At 36.4% G+C, this 22,683-nt stretch overlaps 1 protein-coding gene across 1 annotated transcript in view; it reads left to right on the forward strand.

Moving 5' to 3' along the window:
• ATP6V1C1 (ATPase H+ transporting V1 subunit C1) overlaps positions 1 to 22,683 on the forward strand; it is a 39,602-nt gene that overhangs the window by 5,514 nt on the left and 11,405 nt on the right. The window contains exons 2-8 of the mRNA XM_059394965.1: positions 8,973 to 9,143; positions 10,141 to 10,208; positions 15,147 to 15,232; positions 15,862 to 15,956; positions 17,578 to 17,669; positions 18,684 to 18,782; positions 20,689 to 20,757. Of these exons, the coding sequence (XP_059250948.1) occupies positions 9,012 to 9,143; positions 10,141 to 10,208; positions 15,147 to 15,232; positions 15,862 to 15,956; positions 17,578 to 17,669; positions 18,684 to 18,782; positions 20,689 to 20,757 (641 nt within the window). The 5' untranslated portion in view covers positions 8,973 to 9,011. The remainder of the gene's footprint in view (positions 1 to 8,972; positions 9,144 to 10,140; positions 10,209 to 15,146; positions 15,233 to 15,861; positions 15,957 to 17,577; positions 17,670 to 18,683; positions 18,783 to 20,688; positions 20,758 to 22,683) is intronic.

Raw genomic sequence — 22,683 nt, forward strand, 5'->3', positions numbered from 1 at the left:
GTAAACCGCCTTCAGTCTTAAGTTGTTGAGAAATTTTATTTACTGTGGAAAGTGGTTGCATTTCAGAGACTATTGGTTTGTTGAAAGCATTGAAATCAGTTAAGTATTGGAACACTTCTGAGGTGCTGTACTGTTTTCTGTGGTTGCCCCTGTGTTGGGTCAGGGTCACACCTTCAAGAAGACATGACAGCAGGTCTCTCTTTGAACTTATTATCCTAATCCTTTATGTTGTTATGATAGTTACTGCTTTACTGTTTTTTTATATTGACATCAGTTATGGTAGGAAAATAATCTACAGCCTTCAAATTCCCAATAGTGGGTTGGCACAGTAAATAAACTATCTCAGAGCTTTGTACCCAGGTTTTCCTTTTTCTTTTTCTTTTGTGTTTCTCTTTTGCTCCAATGTATTTTTCTTTTTTTAAGATTTTATTTATTATTAGAGAAAAAGTGTGGATGTACACAAGCAGCAGGGCGGGGTTGGGGGAGAGGGAGAGAATTGCAATCAGGCTTTGCCCTGAGCGTGGAGCCTGACTCGGGGCTTGATCTACGTGCCCGAGCTCATGACCTGAGTTGAGATCAAGAGTTAGATACTTAATAGACTGAGCCACTCAGGCACCCTTCCAATGTATCCTGCCTGATTTTTCTTTTTTGTCTTGTCACTTGAGTTTTCCTCCTACCTCTAATGGCTCACACAGACATACCTGCTCATATAGACCTGTGTGTACATGATTGTAAGTTCCTTCAAGAAAGGCAGTGCATTTCATTTGTTTTGCTTCTTAGATCCTATCACAGTTCTGAAAACTTAAGCACCCACAACATTTGGTGACATGAATGATATGACCCTGAAAACAGTTACACTCAACAAGAGATGTGAGACAAAACACCAAATAGGTGTCTGCTTTATTTAATGTGGTTAATTACATGGGTTTAAATGGGTTGGAGGGACCATACTGAGGGGAATATACTAGTTTGGGATTATAATAGTGGATTTAGTACATGGTTAGGCTTAGTTGGGAAAATCTTTTTGTTAAGGGAAGTTTGAGTTGGTTTAGACAAGAAGAGAAGTTTTGTGCAAAATGGACTGTCTGAGCAGAGGCAAGGAGGAAGAGAACTAAAGGCAGGCAGGCCTGAGGTCAAGGTTGTTAGAGGTCAGGAAGATTGTGAAGGTAAGGCAGAAAAACTGACAAATACACTAGTCGTGATGACAGTGAGGACAGGCAGATTTGAGTCTTACTTCCAAGAAAAACAAACTAGGAGTGTACATTTATGTGAGTTGTTAAGCCTATTACCAATATTTTTAGAGCTGCAAAAAGTTTTCAAGGGGGTGTTTTGGCAATGAATCAGAACTCTGTACACTGTGGTCACAAAGCCACCTGCTATGTTTATGTAGGGTATTTAAAATCCTCTGTGTTCTGTCCTTCAAAAATTAAATAAGAATTTGCGTTTCTTGAGCACAGCAAGAGTTCACTCAGATTTTGTTTTGTTCTGTACCTCATTCCATATTTCATACTGCTTTTCACATTTTAAGTTTATAACCTGCCATAGAAAGCATTCGAAAAAGTGGGTTAATGTATGTTTCTCAGTGCCACAGAGCAAAAATCATTTCTGTACTATAGAACTAGCATTAATATTGGCAAATTATGTCTTTTTAATGCTTTAAAATGAATTTATATTTTATCCGTCATGTAACCATGCTATATATTTCTAAATTAATAACACGTATGAATGTGTGGGGCATTTATTCAAGCTCTATCTGTTCTTTTTTTTTTTAATAAAAGTGAACAATTGTCCCCTTATTACCAAAGAAATACATTTTTGTTGTGCTCACAGTATTACTACAGTCAAGCCCTGCTTTGAAGCCTACTTTACAAGAAAAAATGGAACTTAAAAAGCTGAAAAATACACCTAAAGTGAAAAATTCACTTTGTGAGACAAATAGCAGAATACTGTAAAGAAGAATTCAGCAATCTAGAGGAGGGAGCCAGAAGTACCCAAACTGAAGCCTAGAAAAGCAACTCAAAAAAAGGATAGAAGTTTTTTGACCTGTGCGACAGTATTGGGTAGTTTTACATGTGAATTTTGTCTCAAAAGAAGGGAAAGGGAAGCTGAAAAATAACCTGAAAATGATGATGAAATTTTTTCAGATTTGATGAAAACTAAACATAGATTCAAGAAACTCAGTGTGGTCCAAGCTGTAGAGTAGGCAAATTTTTCTTAAACCACAGCATTTTTATAAAAGAAGAAATTGGTAAATTAGCAGAATTGAGCTTCACAGCAGTAAGTGTTGGTGAGCCCGTGTAACAGCTGGAACTTGCATACTTTGTTAACGTATCTACTTTGGAAAACAGTTTGGCAGCTTCTTATGAAGTTAAATATATGCTAATTATTCAACTCAGGAATTCCATTTCTTGATGTTTATCCAAGAAAAGTGAAAGTCCATTTTCAAAGGAAGCTTTGTAGTGCAATGTTCATAGCACCTCTATTGTGAAAGGCCCCAAACCAGAAACAGTCCAAGTGTCCATGACCAGACAAATAAATAAGCAAACTGTAGTACATTCATGTTATGAAGTATAAGCAATGAAACGGTGTACTTCTACTCATCATATAATATGTATTAACGTCAAAGATTTATGAGCAAAAGGAGTCAGATGCAAAGAATATATAATATATTTTCTATTTGCAATGATTTCTAGACAGTCAGAACTGTAGCATGACAGCAGATCACCATCTGTCCAGGCTGGCAGTGCAATAGGAATTGACTGGGACTGGGTGTAAGGAAAGGCTTTGGGATCACAGAAATGTTTTTCATCATGGTTGCAGTGGTGGCTACACAAGCATGTACGTTTGTCAGCTCGTTAAACAGTACCTTTGTAATGAGTGCATTTTATGTATATGAAGTATATTTCAATAAAGTTGATTTTTAAAAATACCAGAGAAGTGAAGGGAGTTAACCAGTGATAAACCAGGTACTTGAACTGTGTTATCTCATTTAATCCACATAGTGATTTATTCATTCAAGAATATTCAGGGGCTCCTACATGGCTTAGTCATTTAAGCATCTGACTTTGGCTCTGGTCATGGTCTCAGGGCTCAAGATCAAGCCCTGTGTAGGTCTCCCTGCTTTTCGGGGTGTCTGCTTGTCCCTCTCTTTCTGCCCCTCCCCCCACTCATGAGTGCATGTGTGCACACTTTCTCTCTCAGAAAAATAAAATCCTTAAAAAAGAGAGTATTCGCCAGATACTTTTTGAGGTTCTACATACTGACCTCTGTGCTAGGTACGAAGGATACTGAGTTGTGAGCAAAAACTACCACCTACCTGAAGGGGCAATTTATTTGGAAGAAAGATATTAATAAAAAGTGTTCCTCAGGGAAATACTAAAAAGAAGGTGCTATGAAAACATAAAATACATTTCATTCTTAGCATTTAATGATATGATACCATCTTAGCAAATCACGATACATATTATATGATTTATCTCCTAATGTATGAGGCACTTTCTGTGCCTTTGTTTCTTCATTTTTAACTACTGATAAGCTTGTTTGAAATGAGTTCATATGTATGGAGGATTTTGACTAGTGCTAGTAAATAGGAAGTGGCCAATAGGTATTGGCTGTTACCTTGATGACATTTGATAATTCTAATTGTCCAGTGTTGCAGGGGTACACCTGACTCACTCAGGGAACACTGGAGTAGGACATGGTTTTGGGGAAAAGATTATGAGTTTTGACTAGAAATGTTGGGTTTTAGGTGCTTTTGAGACATCCAAGTGGAGACATTTTGTATTTAGTTGAGGAGGCTTGTTGGGTATAGCTCTCGAGGCAATGCAGGGCCTGGGCTGGAGATAAAAATTTGGGGAGAATGTTTAGCATCTAGCCTAGAATTCCCTTGAGTATAGATAGCATCTTCAAGAGCAAAACTATACACACATTTAAAAAAAATTTTTTTTTTTAAAGATTAAGAAACATTATTTTTGAGAGAGAACATGCAAGCAGAATTTGGGGCAGAGAAAGAAAAGTGGACTCCCAGCTGAGCATAGAGCCCATTGTAGGGCTTGATCCCACGACACTGAGATCATGACCTGAGCTGAAATTAAGAGTCAGACGCTTAACTGACTGAGCCACCCAGGTATCCTTTTTATACCTACATAGAGCAGAAGGACTTAGACCTAGATCTTAGTCTTGAGGAGCTCAATATTTGATTGGAGAGCTTTTTAATTTTCTCTTTTGTTTAACATACAATTTGTATATATGCCTGACTTCCAGTATATTCAGTGACATAAAGGGAAATTATTAGGATTAAAAACATAAGTCATTTGAAGCATACAGAGGAGGTGGAAGTGTCTAGGTTGTGATGAGAAGATAACCAGTGGACACCCGGTTTTGATTGTTTCCATGCAGCTGAGATAAAAGGGGAAAGGTGTTCAGCAATATGGATTTCATTTGCTGATCTAAAAAGCATGTATGTGTATTTGTCTGCAAAGATAAATTTTATTTGGAACTGAGCCTAAAGTTTCTTAAATTTCAAGTTTGTTTTTTGTTTTTTGTTTTTTTTTAAATTAAGTAAACTACACTCAGCTTGGGACTTGAACTCAGTGACCCCAAGATGTAGTGTCACATCTCTACCAAGTGAACCAGCCAGGTGCCCCTCAAGTAGAAATTCTTTTAAAGATTTTATTTATTTATTTGATATATATAGAGAGATCACAAGTAAGCAGAGAGGCAGGCAGAGAGAGAGAGGGAGAAGCAGGCTCCCTGCTGAGCAGAGAGCCTGATGCAGGGCTCGATCCCAGGACTGTAAGATCATGACCTGAGCCGAAGGCAGAGGCTTAACCCACTGAACCATCCAGGCACGCAAGGAGAAATTTTTTATGTGACTTGTGTCCACAGGATAACAGTAGACATTGATCAGAAACAGAGAAAAGAGGATTTTGCAGGAGACTTACTGATGCTGTTTTCATGGGCATTTCTTACATTCATCATTTTGTTGACTCCTTCCAGCAGCTGTGTGAAGAGATTTGTAGTATTCCACAGATGAGGAAACTAATGAGAATGGATAAAGTTAAGATTGTAACTATTATGGACTTCAAACCCAGGTCTCTTTTTAAATTTAATTTAAATTCTATCTCTAGGTCTTTTGAATATTTTATTTTACTTCCCTTTTCTGTTTGGAGATATTGTTTCTTCGAGCAGCTAGGATAGTTTGGGATGCTAGGTGTTGCTGTTTTTGAAATTGTGATGATCCTGCTGAAACGAAAAGGGAAAGGAAGCTCAAATCAGGTCCCTTTATCTAGCAGAATTCCTTGGGCCTACAGGTTGCTGGGAGCCTGGAAGGAAACAGGACGAAGGGGTTTAAGGTTACAAGTGGATCTCTCCAAATAGGAGAGCTCAGTTGGGTCTGAGTGCAGAACATTTTCTTCTAGCATGACACAATAGAAAGAACATAGACTTTACATTCAAACACAGTGAGATTTGAACCCCATTTGCCACTTGTGTAACCTTGGTAAATTAGTAACCTCTCCCAAGTATTATTGCCTAGCTCGTAGGGCTGTCTTGAAAATTAAACGAGATAGTATAGGAGATGTGTATAACAGTACCAAACAGAGGACACCTCTTCCTCCCCATCGCCAGAAAGACCCCAGAGAGGGCTCTAGTTGAAAAATGGAATTAAAGGGCGCCTGGGTGGCTCAGTGGGTTAAGCCTCTGCCTTCGACTCTGGTCATGATCTCAGGGTCCTGGGATCGAGCCCTGCATCGGGCTCACTGCCTGCTCCCTCCTCTCTCTCTGACTGCCTCTCTGCCTACTTGTGATCTCAATCTTTCTCTCTCTGTCAAATAAATAAATAAAATAAAATAAAAAAAAAGAAAAATGGAATTAGAATACTTTCTGTAAGTTCCCTAGACATTTTGTTAACGTGTTTTTTTTTTCTTTCTTTTTTTCTTTAGTAATCTCAGTTGGGGCTCAAACTCAGGTACCCCTTTCCTAGACAATACTGGACTCTACTTTGGCTTAGAATTATCATGACATTATTTCATTTGATCCTGATAAAAGCTCAGTGAAATAGGGCAGGACAGGTATTTCTAAATAAGAAATGGGTTTTTTTTTTTTTTTTTTAATTTCTTGAAATACTTTGGAAACCTATTGGATGAAAGAGATTTTCTAGAACTCTAAATGGTATGATAGTGACATCTACTGTAATAGCTCATTTTATTACAGTCTTTGAAGAAGCTGCAGTTTGGATAATTTTAAAATCTCAAGAAGAATTTAATCACCTACATTTCGAGGGGAGAGGATGTATAAAATGTCATCAGATATAATTTAACTGAATCATTTGTATAAATAATTACAATAAAACCTCAGATTTCCAAAAACTACTGTTATGGAGAAGATCTGAATTATTAAAAGAGGTTGAAAGATGTTATTGGATTTTCTAATCAACCAAGAATTTTAAAATTCAAGGTAGTCCTGTAATTGGTGTTTGGGCTAAAAAAGCTAGATTTGATCAGTGTGAGAATATTAGATGGAGGAGATAGGGAAAAGCCAATGCTGAAGTGGCCAAAGACAAGTGAAAAGATAGCAAGGTTTGGAGCAGCTTAAGTGAGGTGACCCAGGATTTTAGGCAATAGAAGACAGGATTAGGCAATGACAGGAAAGCAGGAGATTAACCCACAACATTTCATCAAGAATTTAATTTAAAAAGCAACTTAACTGAAATGGGTCCTGTAGTTAATATAGGTGTAGCCCAAGCTCTTACCTTACAATCTTATGTGATTAGAGTTGCTGAATATGTCGACCCTAAAATATTTTTTAAAAATTCCAGAACATCAAAAAGGTTTTTACTCAGTATATTATTATGCCTGGTCATAACATAAACAGGTTAGAAAGCATCTACTAGTATTAAAACAAAATTGTGGTCAGAGGATTAACATAGCAATAAGACTACTTTATTCTTCTGGATATTCCATTTGAAAGTTTAATAAAATTTAATTTTTATAAATTTGCTAGGTATTGTTTTATTTTATCATAAGGTAATTATGTTCTTATAACAGTTAAAATGCTTAATTTTGAAATATTTCAAGTATTTAGAAAAACTCAACTATTTCACATCAACAGACATCCATGTATCCATTACTCAGATTTTTGACAGGTATTAACATTTTGCCATATTTGCCCCAGATATTTTTTTAAAGAAATCTTAAATACATAGCTGATGTACCTTTCTCCTTTACATGTTTCTTTATTTTCCTGAAATATCTATTTATGAACAGTGTATACTCTTGTGTGGGAACTTCAGTTGGTAACTGCTTCAGAGAACAGTTTGACAGTACCCAGCAAAGTTGATGATGGTTTTGTCCATTATCTCATGTTATATAACAAACGACCCCAAACTTCAGTGGCTTAAAACAGTGATTTTTTATTTCCCCTGATTCTTTGGGTTTTCTCAGTGCTTTTTCTGATTATTTCATTTGGGCTTGATAGGGCTGCATTCAGCTGGAACATTCACTACGCTGGAAGTTTCAAGAAACTCAGCTGTTTCACAGCGTTTGCTGGTTCTTTGCCATGAGGCCTCTTATTTTCCCATAGACTAGACTACATGCTTCCTTCCATGGTGATCTGGGGACCTTCCAAGAAACAGAAGTGGAAGTTGCAAGGCCTCTTGAGGCTTGGGTCCTGAACTCACATAGTATGGCTTCCTTGAGTTTTGTTGGTCAGAGCAAGTCACAAGACCAGCCCAGATTGTAGGTGAGGAGAAATAGAATCCACCTTTTGATGGGAGGAGTGGCAGTCACATTGTATTGAAGCATGGAAAGATTTGTCACCTCCATATTTGAAGACGGTCTACCATATTATCATACTCAATTCAGCTGTTTTACTTCTCTCTGTTCTGGAGAAACTCTTTCACAAAAACAGACATGCACAAGGCTGTTCACTGCAAATTGTTTATAATAGCCAAAAAAGTAAAATGTAACTATCCTTCCAGAAGAAAATATATAATAAATTTTAGGTTATTCATAAAATACCTTATAGCTCTTAAAATGAATGAACTACAATGTATGGATCACCATGAATAATCCCAGAAAACAGGTTGAATGAAAAATTCTCTGCTGAGCAGGAAGCCCAGTGTGGGACTTGATCCAAGGACCCTGAGATCATGACCTGAGCTGAAGGCAAAAGCTTAACTGACTAAGCCACCCAAGCACCCGAGGGTTCGTTGTGTCTTAATGGAGTTTTTGGAAGGGGATCCATAGCCTCTCACTCAGATCCAGGGGTGGTGTATCACCCCACCCCTTACCCCCCCCCCCCCACCCTTTTTTTTTTATGTGTGAGGCAATTGCAAGATTTTTTTTTTTTGCAAATTTATAAATGTTTGATGGCTACTAGGTATATGCCAGGGATTTGAAGAGGTTCCTTTAGGTTGAATATGGATTAAATTTAACAACCATTTTGTTAACTTGGTAGGAGTTGCTAAGCCAGATGTGATAAATTTATTTAGTGGGTACTGTTCAAATGCAGTGATTCAATTCCTTCTCAAAGGAGTTACCTACCTTGAGTTACCTTCTCAAAGGTAAAACTTACGCATGTTTTTAAATTTCCTGTTTTGGTTTTACATCTTAAAAGTTTAAGATAAACCTATAAATTTGTGACTTTTCTACCTCTTTAGTGTAATGAAACTGTTGGTAGCTGGTATTTTCAGTTTCACTTCTTTGAGTAATTCCCATTTTAGATGTTCTGTAATTTTAAAAAAATTAGATATTTCATGTGTAAAGTCTGTCATTTTTTTTTCTAGTATCATAAATAAATCTCCCTCTACCATACATGTGGATTTACTTCTAGGTAAGTAAATTTGACTTTGCTTAGGATCATCTGCCAGTGTTGGATTAATTTTGAAACAGGTTAATATTTATCTTATCCTGTGACTCTGAAATACTTTAGAAACAAATGGTATTAAAGGTATTTTTTGTTTTGTCTTTCAGAGTCACTCTTGATTTTGGAAAAAATACTTGGTAACAAATATGACTGAGTTCTGGCTTATATCTGCTCCTGGAGAGAAGACATGTCAGCAAACTTGGGAGAAACTGCACGCTGCAACTACAAAGAACAACAATCTTGCTCTTGCTTCAAAGTTTAACATTCCTGACTTAAAGGTAAAACTGCATGGTGCAGAATAGCATTTGCGTTCATCACAAAGAGCTCTCTGCTTACCTTTGAAAAGAAATGAGATGTCTGGGTTCCTTCAGAAAAAAAAGCTCATTTCTAGCTGTTGGTATAATTGAAAACTTGTCTCTTTGATCTTCAGTTTTTAAATAATGAGGAGATTAAGATTTTAGAAGCAAACTATCAAAATGAGAGGACATTTTTTAAGACTTCTGTGCTTTTCTAAATTGTAATTGTGATGCGAAATCTTATGAAAGTATTTGATACATTTACAAATATGATCTTCAGAAGTGAAAAGTCTCAGTAATATATATTAAATTTCACAGCGAACTCAATGTTTTGTTAATTGAATTCATAAAATATTCAATAATGTGTTTTAACACTGAACCTCTTTAATCATACTTGGCAAATCTCACCTAGTTATTTAACATAGTTAATTTATTTAACATTTCTTGAAGGTCTGTAACCTAACAGCCTCAAAGGGAAGCAGGCTCTCAGTAATTTTACAGAATGGAAAAAATAATATTTTTATTTTGCTGGTTAACTTAGGTTAACTTAGCGCCCCTGCCAGTTTATACATCATATTCATTTAAGAAATACTTAAAACTGCTAATTCTTAATATTTGGGGAGTTATAAGTTCCTTTGGGACACTGATAGTCATGGACCCCTATTTAAGTGCTGCTGTTGTAACCATGACCTCAGGTGAGCCACTTGTCACTGGGCAGTACAGGCAGAGGCATAGGCCTCCCATTATGGAACTGCACATCTTAAATAGTGGTTGTACCCATGAATTAGAGGATTATCTTATACATATAAATAGCTTTGAAACATCTGACAAACATTTCTTAACCACACTTGCACATTATGAAATTAAAATATGGAAAACTTAAGATTTGTAGTCTCTAAATCAAGATGTTGTATCGCCTTGTAAAACAAAAGGTGGGGGAATGAAACCTGGGTAGTAAAATGGTATATTTCCCTTCTAGGTTGGCACACTGGATGTCTTGGTTGGTTTGTCGGATGAACTGGCTAAACTGGATGCCTTTGTAGAAGGGTAATGTACTTGTATGCGTAGACTGGAGCCACATGAGGGTCACTGTTATCAGGCTACCTGGACATTGGGTTTATTATCACATGTAATACTTCGCTTATTGGAATGGTTTTAGAAAATAAGGACTTTTTTTTCTTTGTAAATCTTCTTTATGAAGGTATAGTTGTTTTTTTTTAATGGAGATTCTTTTTAACATTTTTAAAAATTTTTTACTTTTAAAGATCTTATTTATTTGAGAGAAAGAGAGAGAGCATGCACACAGTAGCAGGGGCAGAGGGAGAGGGAGAAGCAGGCCCTCTTGCTGAACAAGGAGCCCAGTGTTAGTCTTGATCCCAGGACCCTGGGATCATGAGCTGAGCTGAAGGCAGAGGCTTAACTGACTGAGCCACCCACGCACCCCATGAAGGTACAATTTATGTACAATAAAATACAGCTGTTTGAAGTATGAAAATGGTGACAGTCTTTTTAATATTAATACTGAGATATAACTTATGTGCCATGCAGTTCACATGTACAGTGTACAGTGCTTTTTTTTAAGATTTTATTTACTTGACAGAGATCATAAGTAGGCTGAGAGGCAGGCAGAAGGAGAAAGCAGGCTCCCCGCTGTGCAGAGATGTGAGGCTTGATCCCAGGACCCTGAGATCATGACCTGAGCTGAAGGCAGAGGCTTTAACCCACTGAGCCACCCAGGCGCCCTGTACAGTGATTTTTAGTTAAAGTCAAAGAGTTGTGCAGCCATTGCCACAGTCAGTACAGTACATTTTCATCACTCTCCCATTGCCACCATCACAAACCTCCTGTTTCTTGTCCCCCTTATTCCCTGTCTGCTATTTTCTTTTCTTTTTTCTTTTTAATATATATATATTTTTAACATTTTATTTATTTATTTGACAGAGAGAGATCACAAGTAGGCAGAGAGGCAGGCAGAGAGAGAGGAGGAAGCAGGCTCTCCACGGAGCAGAGAGCTCGATGCGGGGATCATGACCTGAGCCGAGGGCAGAGGCTTTAACCCACTGAGCCACCCAGGCATCCCTGCTATTTTATTTTCTGAGATATGTATAAGATTTGCTTATTCTGGACATTTCATATAAATGGAATCGTACAATATGTGGTCTCTTATGACTGGCTTCTTTTCCTTGGCATAGTGTTTCAGGGTTTACCCATATTATAGCATGTATCGATAATTCTTTTTACTACCAAAGGATATTCCATTGTACAGACATACCATATTTTATTAATCCATTTATCAGTTGGTGGACATTTAGGTTGTTTATGTCCATTTTTTGGCTAATAAGATTAATGCTGATATGAGTATTTGTGTATAAATTTTTTTTTAAGATTTTATTTATTTACTTGACAGACAGAGATCACAAGTAGGCAGAGAGGCAGGCAGGGAGAGAGGAGGAAGCAGGCTCCCTGCTGAGCAGAGAGCCTGATGTGGGGCTTGAACCCAGGACCCTGGGATCATGACCTGAGCTGAAAGCAGAGGCTTTAACTCACTGAGCCACCCAGGCACCCCTACATTTCTTTCTAATCCTTATTTCTGTCTTTATGCCAGCACCACATTTCTTTATTATTGCAGTTTTGTAGTAAGTTTTGAAATCAGGAAGTATGAATTCTCTGTTTTCCTTAAACTGTTCTTAAACTCCTTTCATTTTCACATGAATTTTACGATCATGTAAAATTATTGGGAAGAAGTCAGATGGAACTTTGATGGAGATTGTGTTGAATCTGTAGGTCAGTTTGGGGAGTATTGGCATCCTAACAGTTTTAAGTCTTTGACCCAATAAAATGTTATGCCATTTATTTTAAAGATAAGAGTGATACTCTTGTGTTGAGACAGGAGTGATACTCTTGTCTTTAAAATTCAGTTATAGTAAAAGAGTTTTTCTAAACTACAGTTTTAGTCACTCCTGATACCTACTTGATCTTTATTTCAACTGAAGATGGAAATAGGATCCTTGATCACTTTTTGCATTTTGATTGATTGGCCTTTGTCTGCAATCCCTTTGACTCTTGGGATATGGAGCATTTAAATACTTAGGGGTTGAGTAAATAAGTACAATTTTGTAAGATACGGAGTTTTGGAGAGTCTTAGAAATGTATATTTGACTGGCGCTCTAAGGGAACTTATTCTTGAGTCTGCTTGGAAGGGTTTCCTATGTTTGCTCTTAGGCTTTTCTGATAGAACCACCATAATGCCAGGTCTCTGGGTAATAGAGGCTGATGTTGCAAAGAGACCTTTGAACATAGCAGTGTGTAGTAAGTAAGCAGACCTAAAGATGTACTGATGGTCTTTAATATCAGAGGCAAAAAAGCTAGTTAGGAGACAGGTATACAGTGGATTAAGCAGGAGATATTATAATTTATTATATATTATTATAAAAGCCTAAAATAAGACAAGGGACTTGGCAAGAAGAATGAGTGAAAGGATGAATGAAAAAGTAACTTTGCAGTTAGTGAGTCCATGCATTCATTGTAGGGCAAATGTGAAAATAATTGATGGTATGAACATTCTTGGTTTCTTGATGCGACATTTTTAGTTGAGAAAAGTTTGGGGAACCCTTTGTAGTTGTCATCTCTGAGCTGATGAGTTTCCCTACATTCCCATCCCCTCATCACACTGAGGAAGGGAGGTCCCAGAGAACGTCATTACTTGGATCCTTATTAATCACCTCAGTGGTGCTGTAGGTCTTTAAGTCACCATTGCAATGTCCTGAATAGAGTGTAAGGTTTGCTCACATTTTTTAGGGAAGGAATCTGGAAAGTTTTTAGGTTAAATGTAGCTCATTTGGTTGTGGAATTAAAAGATACCTATGTAGTTTGTCTGCTTTTCTTTTCTGCACTGTTATGCAATCTTGTCTTTGTCAGTTTTTCTGAAACGTATGAGGAATTTAAAAATCCTGTAGTTGTTAGACCTTGGTAAAATTGACAGATGGTAGCTAAATGACTTAAATGTTCCAGTTTTTAAAGTCTGAACACTGTAATACGTGGAGTAAATTACAGTTTTTACTTATCAAGTAATCTAATCATCAGAGCAGTTTTCAAGGTGACCATGTGTACTTTGACATAGATACTCTTGTAGAGATGCACAGGGAAATTGGGACGTTCTGAATTACACACTCAGTTTATAAATTTGACACAAGGCATTTCTACACTCTGAATTATTTCTGTGGTAAACATATGACCATTTTTGCATGTTCATAGCAAATGGTTCTGTTTAAAAGATGCTTGTGAAATTACATGGGAATAATGGCTTGTCTTCTCTAACGGGATAAATGAATTTTGGAGACACAGCCAAGTGGATGTACAAATCCCAAGTTGAATGTGTTGAAGATTTAGCAGCTTACATAATTTTTTCTGTAGTTGTACTTGATTAGATTTGAGTTCATTTAGCATAAGATTTTTTCTGGCCCTTATTGGTTTATGTTACAGGAGTTTCTTTTTCTTTTCTCTTTTTTCCCCCTAAAGATTTATTTATTTGAGAGGGAGTGAGGGCGCATGTGTGCTAGTTACGGGAGGGGCAGAGGGAGAGACTCTCAAGCAGACTCCCCATTGAGCACGGAGCCAGACACGGTTCTCTTCCCCAGGACCCATGAGACCATGACCTCAACCGAAACCAAGAGTTGGATGCTCAACTGACTGAGCCACAAGGATGCCCTTTCCCTTGCAGGAGTTTAATTTGTCTACCCTCCCTGCCATTGAACTTGTGGTCCTCAGATTAAAGCCCTGTTTTGACCATGTGACACTTTTTTCTAAAGTCTGACATCAGAGGCTAGCTATCTGCAGTCCGGCTCCAGGCTTCCTTGCCAGCCTAACTTCCCTTCTCAGCACAGCACTCGGGGCAGTTCTGGATCCCTTGTCATCCTCTGAATGCCTTTTCTTTTCTTCTCCTCCTGATCTTGACTCAGAGGATGCCCTTCAGCAAAAATATACTTTCTTCCCATCTGATCACCTTTTCAAAACCATTCCTGTCCTTCATTGCCCTGCTCATGAGTCATTATGCTTTTCTTGATTACAGTAGTTGGAAGTGGTCCCTTTTTCCTTTATGCTTCTCTCTCTATAATCTGGTATTCTCAGCTGGCACTTAACCATAGATTGCTTTGTATTTAGTCATTTGTGTCTTTTGGTATCTCTCCATTTTGATTTAAGCAGTATGAAACTAGTGGGGGGTTTTATGTGTGTGTTTGTGTGGTTTTTTTGTTTGTTTTTTTGTCTTGTTTACTTTTTTGTATCCCAACCAGGGCTAGAGGCAGACATGGAACTGGAGAAAGAACACCAAAGTCCAGACAGCATGTTTCTACTCCCAGCTCTGCCATTAGCTTGTTTTGTAACTTTGTGACTTTTTTTGATTGTCATTCGTTTTCTTTATATCTTGGCATCTTTACTTACATAAAATGAAGAGATTGACAAGGAGATATCTAGGTGCCTCAGTAGTAGGGCATTAACATTGTTCCTTGCACATAGTAGATGCTCAATAAATAATGAATAAATAATACAGCAGCTCATCATTACTGTTGCTTGTATTCTGTTGCTTGTCAGATCTCTTTTGTCCTAAGTGAAAATACTTAAGTGGTGAATGCTAGCTCCCAGCCACCGTCCTTTGTTGTTGGTCCTTGCAGTCAGATTCATGGACCCATTTTTGTCATATAATGTATTTTTCTCACTAGTTTGTTATTACTTTCTTTCTAGACTTAATAAACATACTGCATGTAGTCTCTTTAAAATTCTACAGTTGCTCAGTTGATCTTTGTCCCTTTTATCCTTAAAACCTTTTTATAGAAGTTATGACTCATTTGTTCTGTATTATACAGATAGGTATAATGGGAACATACATAGTCAGATTCATGTGTATATGAGGTATGTTCATTGTATAGCATGGAATTTAGGTCTTTTTCCTGAAAATGGTTGTTGATTTTTTTTCTTTCCCTTCCCAAGGGTGGTTAAAAAAGTGGCTCAGTACATGGCTGATGTATTAGAGGATAGTAAAGATAAAGTTCAAGAGAATCTGTTGGCCAATGGAGGTAAGCTAATATTTCAGGATTTGATACTGACTTACATGAGGTGAATGAATGACTTAGCTACAAAAACAGGGAATAGTTGTTGAGGGTTTCTTTGACTCTGCATTTTTTATTTTTTTCATTTGAATGTGGAAGGGTTTGTGTTTTGAAGATTGTTGAAGTTTAGACTCCTAGAAACAATTATCACCTGGTTTTAAAAAATTTAGTTTCATTTGGAGTAAGTTGGCAAAGAAAGAACATACTTTTGTCAAATTCTGCTTATTGAGGAGACAGTTTGCAGTCGTTTCTTATCTTTGTGTCTCTTTCTCCTACATATGAGACATATCATGGGTATACGCATTTTCTGTTTTTTAAGCTATCAGATTAGAAGGAGCATTAATACGCACATACACGTGTATATAAAAATATGGAATTTTGAGTAAGAAGAGATTCAGTCAGATTATAAGGTAAAAATGTTGATTAATCCATGTTAGTTAATATGGTTCCATGTTTTTGAAATCAGGACTCTCCAGCAATGATGACATCTTTACTGATTTTCTCAAAGCAAATTTTAACATTAGAAAGTTACTGCTGTGTTGGAAACTATAAACAGTCTGTTGCTTCTCAGTAATTAATTTATTTCCTTATTTCAGTTGACTTGGTTACTTACATAACAAGGTTTCAGTGGGACATGGCTAAGTATCCAATCAAGCAGTCCCTGAAAAATATTTCTGAAATAATTGCCAAGGTAAGATTAAAAAATGACACGGGTAGGACGCATTGATTTATAATGGCTTTATTTATTTAGCTGGGAAATTCTCTTTAGGCTTTGACAAAGCAGCTAAATTATACATGATTGATGCAAATGGGAGCTACCCTTAGTACAACTTTACCAAAAAAGAAAGATGTTAAAATATAACACTTTTGCTATGTACATTATCCAAGTTGTGGTGTTTACTTACTCAAGTGGTTAACTTAAATACTGTATTCAACGGTGTTTACGTAAGAAAGTAAACTTTAAAATTCAATGTTTATTATTTATAATTTAATTATTGTTTATAATTTAAGGGTAATTGAGATTGTGTAGAACAGGAAATTGGAATCAAAGATTTAGTAGTCATTCAGGTAGATGACAATGATTACTTTAGCATGGTTATGTATAGTCTGAATTAGACATTAAACTTTATGGGTTCTCTGACACCTTTTGACATTCACTATATCAGTCCTCTACCCGCCCCCCAAAATGCATGTATTTGCATACACATGATTTTATGTACAGTTTCAGGGCGTGCACAGATCTGTAAAGCTCATCCATGAACTCACCAAGTTAAGAGTTCCTTTTATATTGTAGTCCTTGAACTTGAGAGAAAACGTAAAAGTCTTACCTGAAGCTATAAACAGGGCAAATAGTGCCCTTTTAATTGTCAACATTGTTATAATCTGGGTGAAAACTGTGGTTTAAATCACTTGGACAGATTTTTTTCCTGGCTCCCAATGACTATTTGAACAGTATGCTCTATAGTTAAATATATAAATGAGTAGGTTATTAAGGATTTTAAAACTGAAGTCATCATTTTAATTTAATGAAAATGAATAGTTAGATTATATAATACGGTGCTCTTAGTATGACTGAGCCTTATTTTCTTTTGATCCTTATCAAGGATCTAATCATCATTATCTGATAGAAGTATATAGAGGAAAGAGGCTCACACAGGTGAATTGACTTACCCCAGTGCCACACAGCTAATAATAGTAGAGCTGAGTTGAAACTAATTCTTCAAATGTTAAATCTGCGATTTGTACTTTCTTCCTAAATTGTTAGTAGCTTTAGAAATGGCCTCTTTTTGAACAATCAGCTTCTGTAACATTTATAAATATATTCGTCCACAATTGTAATTTAATTGCAAAAATAGTTTGTGTAAGAATACTGGTGTTGTGAACAACAAAACTGTGTGGTTTATTACTTTTGGGAAATTCATCCTTCAGCCTTGTGAAGTTAAGCCTTTTAATAATTTGTGTGTACCCAGTGGCCTAGGTTTCATTTGCATGTTTTAAGAGGTAATGTCATAATCGTAATTAAAATATATGTGGACTAAAACTTTATCTTTGGTAGAAGAAATTCATATGGAAATTATCAGGGTTATTAAAAATGAAGTAGGTTCTTTTTAAATGAAAAAAATTTTCTAAAAATGAAGTAGGTTATATTTTAAAATGACCTTTTAAAGTTGTGCTTTTAAAATGATAATTCTTACATCAGCAACCAGTGATGGTGTTTTTTAAAGTAAATATTGAGGTATGGCTAACTTTATTTGTGTTAGTATAGGCAGATTTAGGAAAATTTTGCCTATTTTTCTTTTTCATTTTTAAAGGGAGTGACTCAAATTGACAATGACTTGAAATCTAGAGCATCCGCATATAATAACTTGAAAGGAAATCTTCAGAATTTGGAACGGAAGAATGCGTAAGTATATCAAGTATATGTTAATATTAAGAATTAGGGAAGCACTCTAGCATGCACTGAATGAGCTATTGTTGGGGTTTAGTGAATTCCAGTTTATGCTGTTTCTGTAATCAGAATGGTGTTTGTTTACTTCTGGAGAAAAGTTTATTAACTCCGGCTAGTCAAAACAGATGCGAGGTTGATTTATTGTACTTGTTTAGTTTATCCCTTTATGCATTTGAGTTTTTACTGAAAAACTGTCTGAAATTGTTTTAAATTAAATCATAGTTTAATTGCATAACAATTACCTGCTGCTTAAAAGAATTCTACTGAAGAATCCTTTTACAGTGTAATTTATGTGCTTTTCTGTTTTGCAGATTCAGCTTTTTTACATGTTAGGTTTTTAAAAACTAGAACATGTTTTCATGATCTCATTGTACTATGACTACTGCAAATGTAGCTTTAAGCATTTAACTATTCAAGTTACATGTTCATATTCCAGAGGGAAAATTGGTTGGATACCATCAGTGGTACAAACAGGGCAAGTCATTTTCATTATGAAACGTACTGGGAGACCGAATGAAGACTGATTTGAAAGAGTTGATTATTGGGTTAACTAACCAAAATTGCCTAGTATCAGATGATACCCAGGGAGAGGGAGGAAAATCAGAGGTTGTCCTTAGATGATATAATTTTGTAAGTATCGTGAAATAGACTTTAATTGACATATAATGAATAACACTTGCCCAGTCGAGGTATTATATATGTAATCAAGAGAAGAACTGAGTTATAATAATTAAAGAAAATACAAAGGGAGATACTAGAGGCAAATTTTGATAAATGTTGACATTTCTTTAACAGTGGGGGTGGGAAATAGTTAAATTTTGACTTCTTACAAGGTAAAGACATTAAAAAGATTAATCCATTTCACAAGATGTATGTATAGTATATATATGTGAATGTAATTAGCCTGCTCTTTCTTTACTTGTGTTATGGAGGCATTATCAGCCTGATTATTTTTTTCTTATTCCTCAGAGGAAGTTTGCTAACTAGAAGTTTAGCGGAAATTGTGAAGAAGGATGACTTTGTTCTTGATTCAGAGTATCTCGTCACGTTACTGGTTGTAGTTCCCAAGTATGTTTTTAATTACAAAAGCTTTTTTACTTGTTAAAATATAAGAAAAATGTTAGTATCTGATACTGGAATTTGAATTGTCCGCTAGAACCCAGTGGTAAAGGGACTATTACATTGTCCTTCATTCTGTGAACCAACATGTATTCCTAGGACACACGCAGTAGAATTGAGTTCATAATCTGGTAATGGAGACATCAGTTACAAATTGCGATTCTAATCCAAGTTAGCAGGTTAGTAGAGTGGGCTTACTTAAAAATTAAATAATGCTAAATTATTGGATTTAAAAAAAAATACAGATTTTAGATTTTTCAAAGTAGGAAGCTCTTTGTATTTGTTTTTCTGAAAAATCTTCATGATTGGTCAGGATGAATTAAACCCTTTAAGAAACAAAGGATGCATTAGGCCAGGGGTTAGAAAATTTATTTTTAAAAGGGCCATATAGTCAATATTTTACATTTTGCAAGCCCAAGGGTCTCTTAACAGCTGTTCAACTCTGCCATGTCAACTCTCTGGTTGTAGCTGAAAGCAGCCGTGCACAGTACCTACAGAATGGGATGTGGCTGTGTTTCCAGAAAATTGTCTTTATGAAAACAGGGCATGGTTTGCTAGGTTAGAGAACCCTTTGAAATCTTCAGATTAGTTGGTTGTAGCTGAAAGCAGCCATATACAGTACCTACAGAATGGATGTGGCTGTGTTTCCAGAAAACTGTCTTTATGAAAACAGGCATAGGCTCTGGGCATGGTTTGCTAGGTTAGAGAACCTTTTGAAATCTTGAGATTGATTAGGTCTTCTGTGTTAGTGTTTGATCATAGTTAATCTTGGTAAAATGAAACCTTTGGACACTCATAGGAAGGATTAGAACTCTGTGCACACTGCACGTGTGTGTATGAGAAAGAAACACTGTTAATGGTTTCATTTCTGACTTGGACTAAAGTCTTGCTGTCAGGAAATCTTTGGAGGATCTGAACTGAGGTGAGAGATTTGGGGATTTTTCATAGTGTCATTGCACAAATTCATCCTTTGCTTTGCTCTGCATTTTTTATCTGATTAGGAAACTGGGACTATTGGGAAAAAGCACCTGCATTCAGTTTACCATGTCTGCAATATTATCTGACATCAGCTTTTCTCCTTTTACTGCAGAATACTAGAGCACTGATTATTTATAATAAACTTATGTATATCTGTGTCTTTATACTGTGTAGGAAAATAACGCTTGGGTGAAAGATTTGCTGCAATCTTTATTGAAAGTTTGTGTTTAAGATCAGAAATTTTTAGTTTTCTGTACATTGTAATTGAAACATAGGACCTAGGATACCTTACATGTTGAATTATTCACTCTGTGACCTACAAATACTGAAGTTCATTAAATTGCAAACATAACTGTCTTTTTGCACACACCCAAAACCATTGGTCTCTATGAAGGGTTGTTGCACAATGTTGTGTACAGCATGGTTTGCTGTCACTTAATTTACTCAATTCTTCCTGGTACGCTGTGCTTTTAGTAAATACAGTTTGATGCAGCGAGTGAATAGACATGATAGAGATTTCAATATGGCCTTTAAATTAGTTTATTTTTAATAAGGTAATGCATATTAACTCTGAAGTTTGAAAGTCATTTAAAATCTGTACTTTGCTTACTTCCTTTCCAAACTTAGTTCTAGGATGTGCCTCTTTTGCAATAGTTACTGGATGTAAGAGTGGTGAACTGTAGTTCCTGCTTCACCACTCACTGTGTTTGAAATTCACTCTCAGTATAAAACTCAAAAAAAATTTTTTTTTATTTTTGGTTACATAGATTTGAGGTATACTTAATTGAATTTCCGGTTTGTCCCATATTTTTTTCTCTTTCTGGATGTGGCAGGGATTTTTTCTTCTTTTCCGCTACTTACTGTATCTTTTCTGCAGGTTAAACCACAATGACTGGATTAAGCAGTACGAAACACTAGCTGAAATGGTAGTTCCAAGGTCTAGCAAGTAAGTAGTAGTCTTTGTAAAACCCGTTTCTTTCCTAGAATTCCTTTTTATAATTGGGATGTTGGGTTAGGAAATAGCTTTATCTTTCTTTGTAAATTGTGGTTTCAGGATCATCTTTTTCACCTTATAAAGTTAACTTTAGTTATCACAGTTACAGACCTCTGGAAAGGACCTTGTACAGTCTAATCTGTACTGTCATAAGTTTATAGATGGAGAAGTTTGAGGCCACAGCTGTGAAGGGGTTTGCCCAGAGTCACACATCTCATTAATGGCAGGGCTAGAATTAGAACCCAGGTCACTGTTTCTGCTGTGCCACCTTCTGAAAATTCTTTGTTCAATATTTATTGTATATCTACTCCGTGTCTATAATTCTTCATTTCTCTTGCAAAGGAAGTATATCAAAATGGCTGCTAGAGTATCATGTTGATCTCACTTTCCAGTGAGTGTGGATTCTACCTAATCTTATTTTGCATTAAGAAAAACTTGTACTAAGTGTTTAAATTTATGGCTTGATATACATTGTCTAATTTGATATTTACAATTCTGTGAAGAGTTGGGTCAGTTATTCTTGTGGATAAAGGAGTAAAAATACAGAAGAATTCAATAGTTGCCCAAGGTATTTGATTGCATTGGCTGTGCCAATGTCCAATGACAAATTAGGACTAAAAGTCAGGTTTCTTAATGTTGGATCTTATACTGTGAGGTGTTCTTTGAGAAAGTATTAAATACAGTGTATATGCAGCCCCCCAGGGTTCTTCTGTATGGCTGTGCCTCAAGAGGTGGCAACATGTGGGGAGAAAAAGGTATAGCAGATAGTAAAGAGGTGGTATTAGTAAGGTTAGGCCCATGCAATATTTTCTTTTCCAGTTTCATTGTGTCATATGGGAGGTAGCTTAGTATAATGGAAAGAGTGCTGGATCCAGGGATTTGAGTTCTGTTGCTGGTTCTGCTACCAACTTGCTGTGTGACTTGGGGTAAGTCTTTTACCTTCTCTGGGCCTCATTTTTCTTTGTCTGTAAGATGCACATAGCACCTTCCCAGTACACATGATGAGACTGTTTTAAGGCTTGATAAGTTATATAAAATATAAGGTAATATGATTGTTGTAGTTTCACAAATGTTGATTTTTGTTTGAGAACTAAACCACAAACCTCTGCCCATCACAATTTCCACCCCCCCAGTTTGGGGGATACCTTCAGTTCACACCAGCTGAAGACTAAGGGAAAGCCTTAATCTTCATATTAGTTTCCCACTGAAGCTGTTTATCTTGACAGATGACAACTTCTTATACCTTTGTACTCTGTAGAACATTAAAGCCATAGAGGTCGACTTTATATCTGAGAGGCAGGGAGGGAGGAGACCCAAGGACCCGGTGTTTACAGAAGAATTGTAAACAGAAGGTTGTATATATGCCAGACCCAAAGTCCAGGGGAGTGGTGTGTAGATAAGTTTCAGATTTACTCTGAAAGAAGGGCTTTAAATATATTACTTCAGAGATTTGCATCTCTTGAATATTACTCTAGTAGCTTAAAGGAAAGAAATCCCAACCAGTAAGAGTTCAGTGTAGATAGCACCCATCTTTTAAATGATGGGTAAGTGCTCCCTGACCACTGGTCTCTGAGAACCTCTGTTTTGCTTGCGTCTCCATTCAGAAGACACTTGGAACCACTGACATGGAAGTTCAGCTGTTTAAATTTAGTCCACAAGAACAGCAGCAGCTCCCCTAGCCCTGTGACAGGCTGGGGTGGGTTAATTTGGAATTTTGTCCACTGTTCAGGAAGCATCTCTAAGACTTGATGCTGGATTTTTAGCTTATATAATAACTAACAATTTTGAGTTGCTTCTATATGCTAGTAATTATTTAAAGTGCTTCATTTTTAAGTCACTTGTAAGTAGTAGTACTTTCACTTGTTGCTTTTTGGCACT

Source organism: Mustela nigripes, chromosome 3 (genome assembly GCF_022355385.1).
Source record: "Mustela nigripes isolate SB6536 chromosome 3, MUSNIG.SB6536, whole genome shotgun sequence".
NCBI lineage: Eukaryota > Metazoa > Chordata > Mammalia > Carnivora > Mustelidae > Mustela > Mustela nigripes.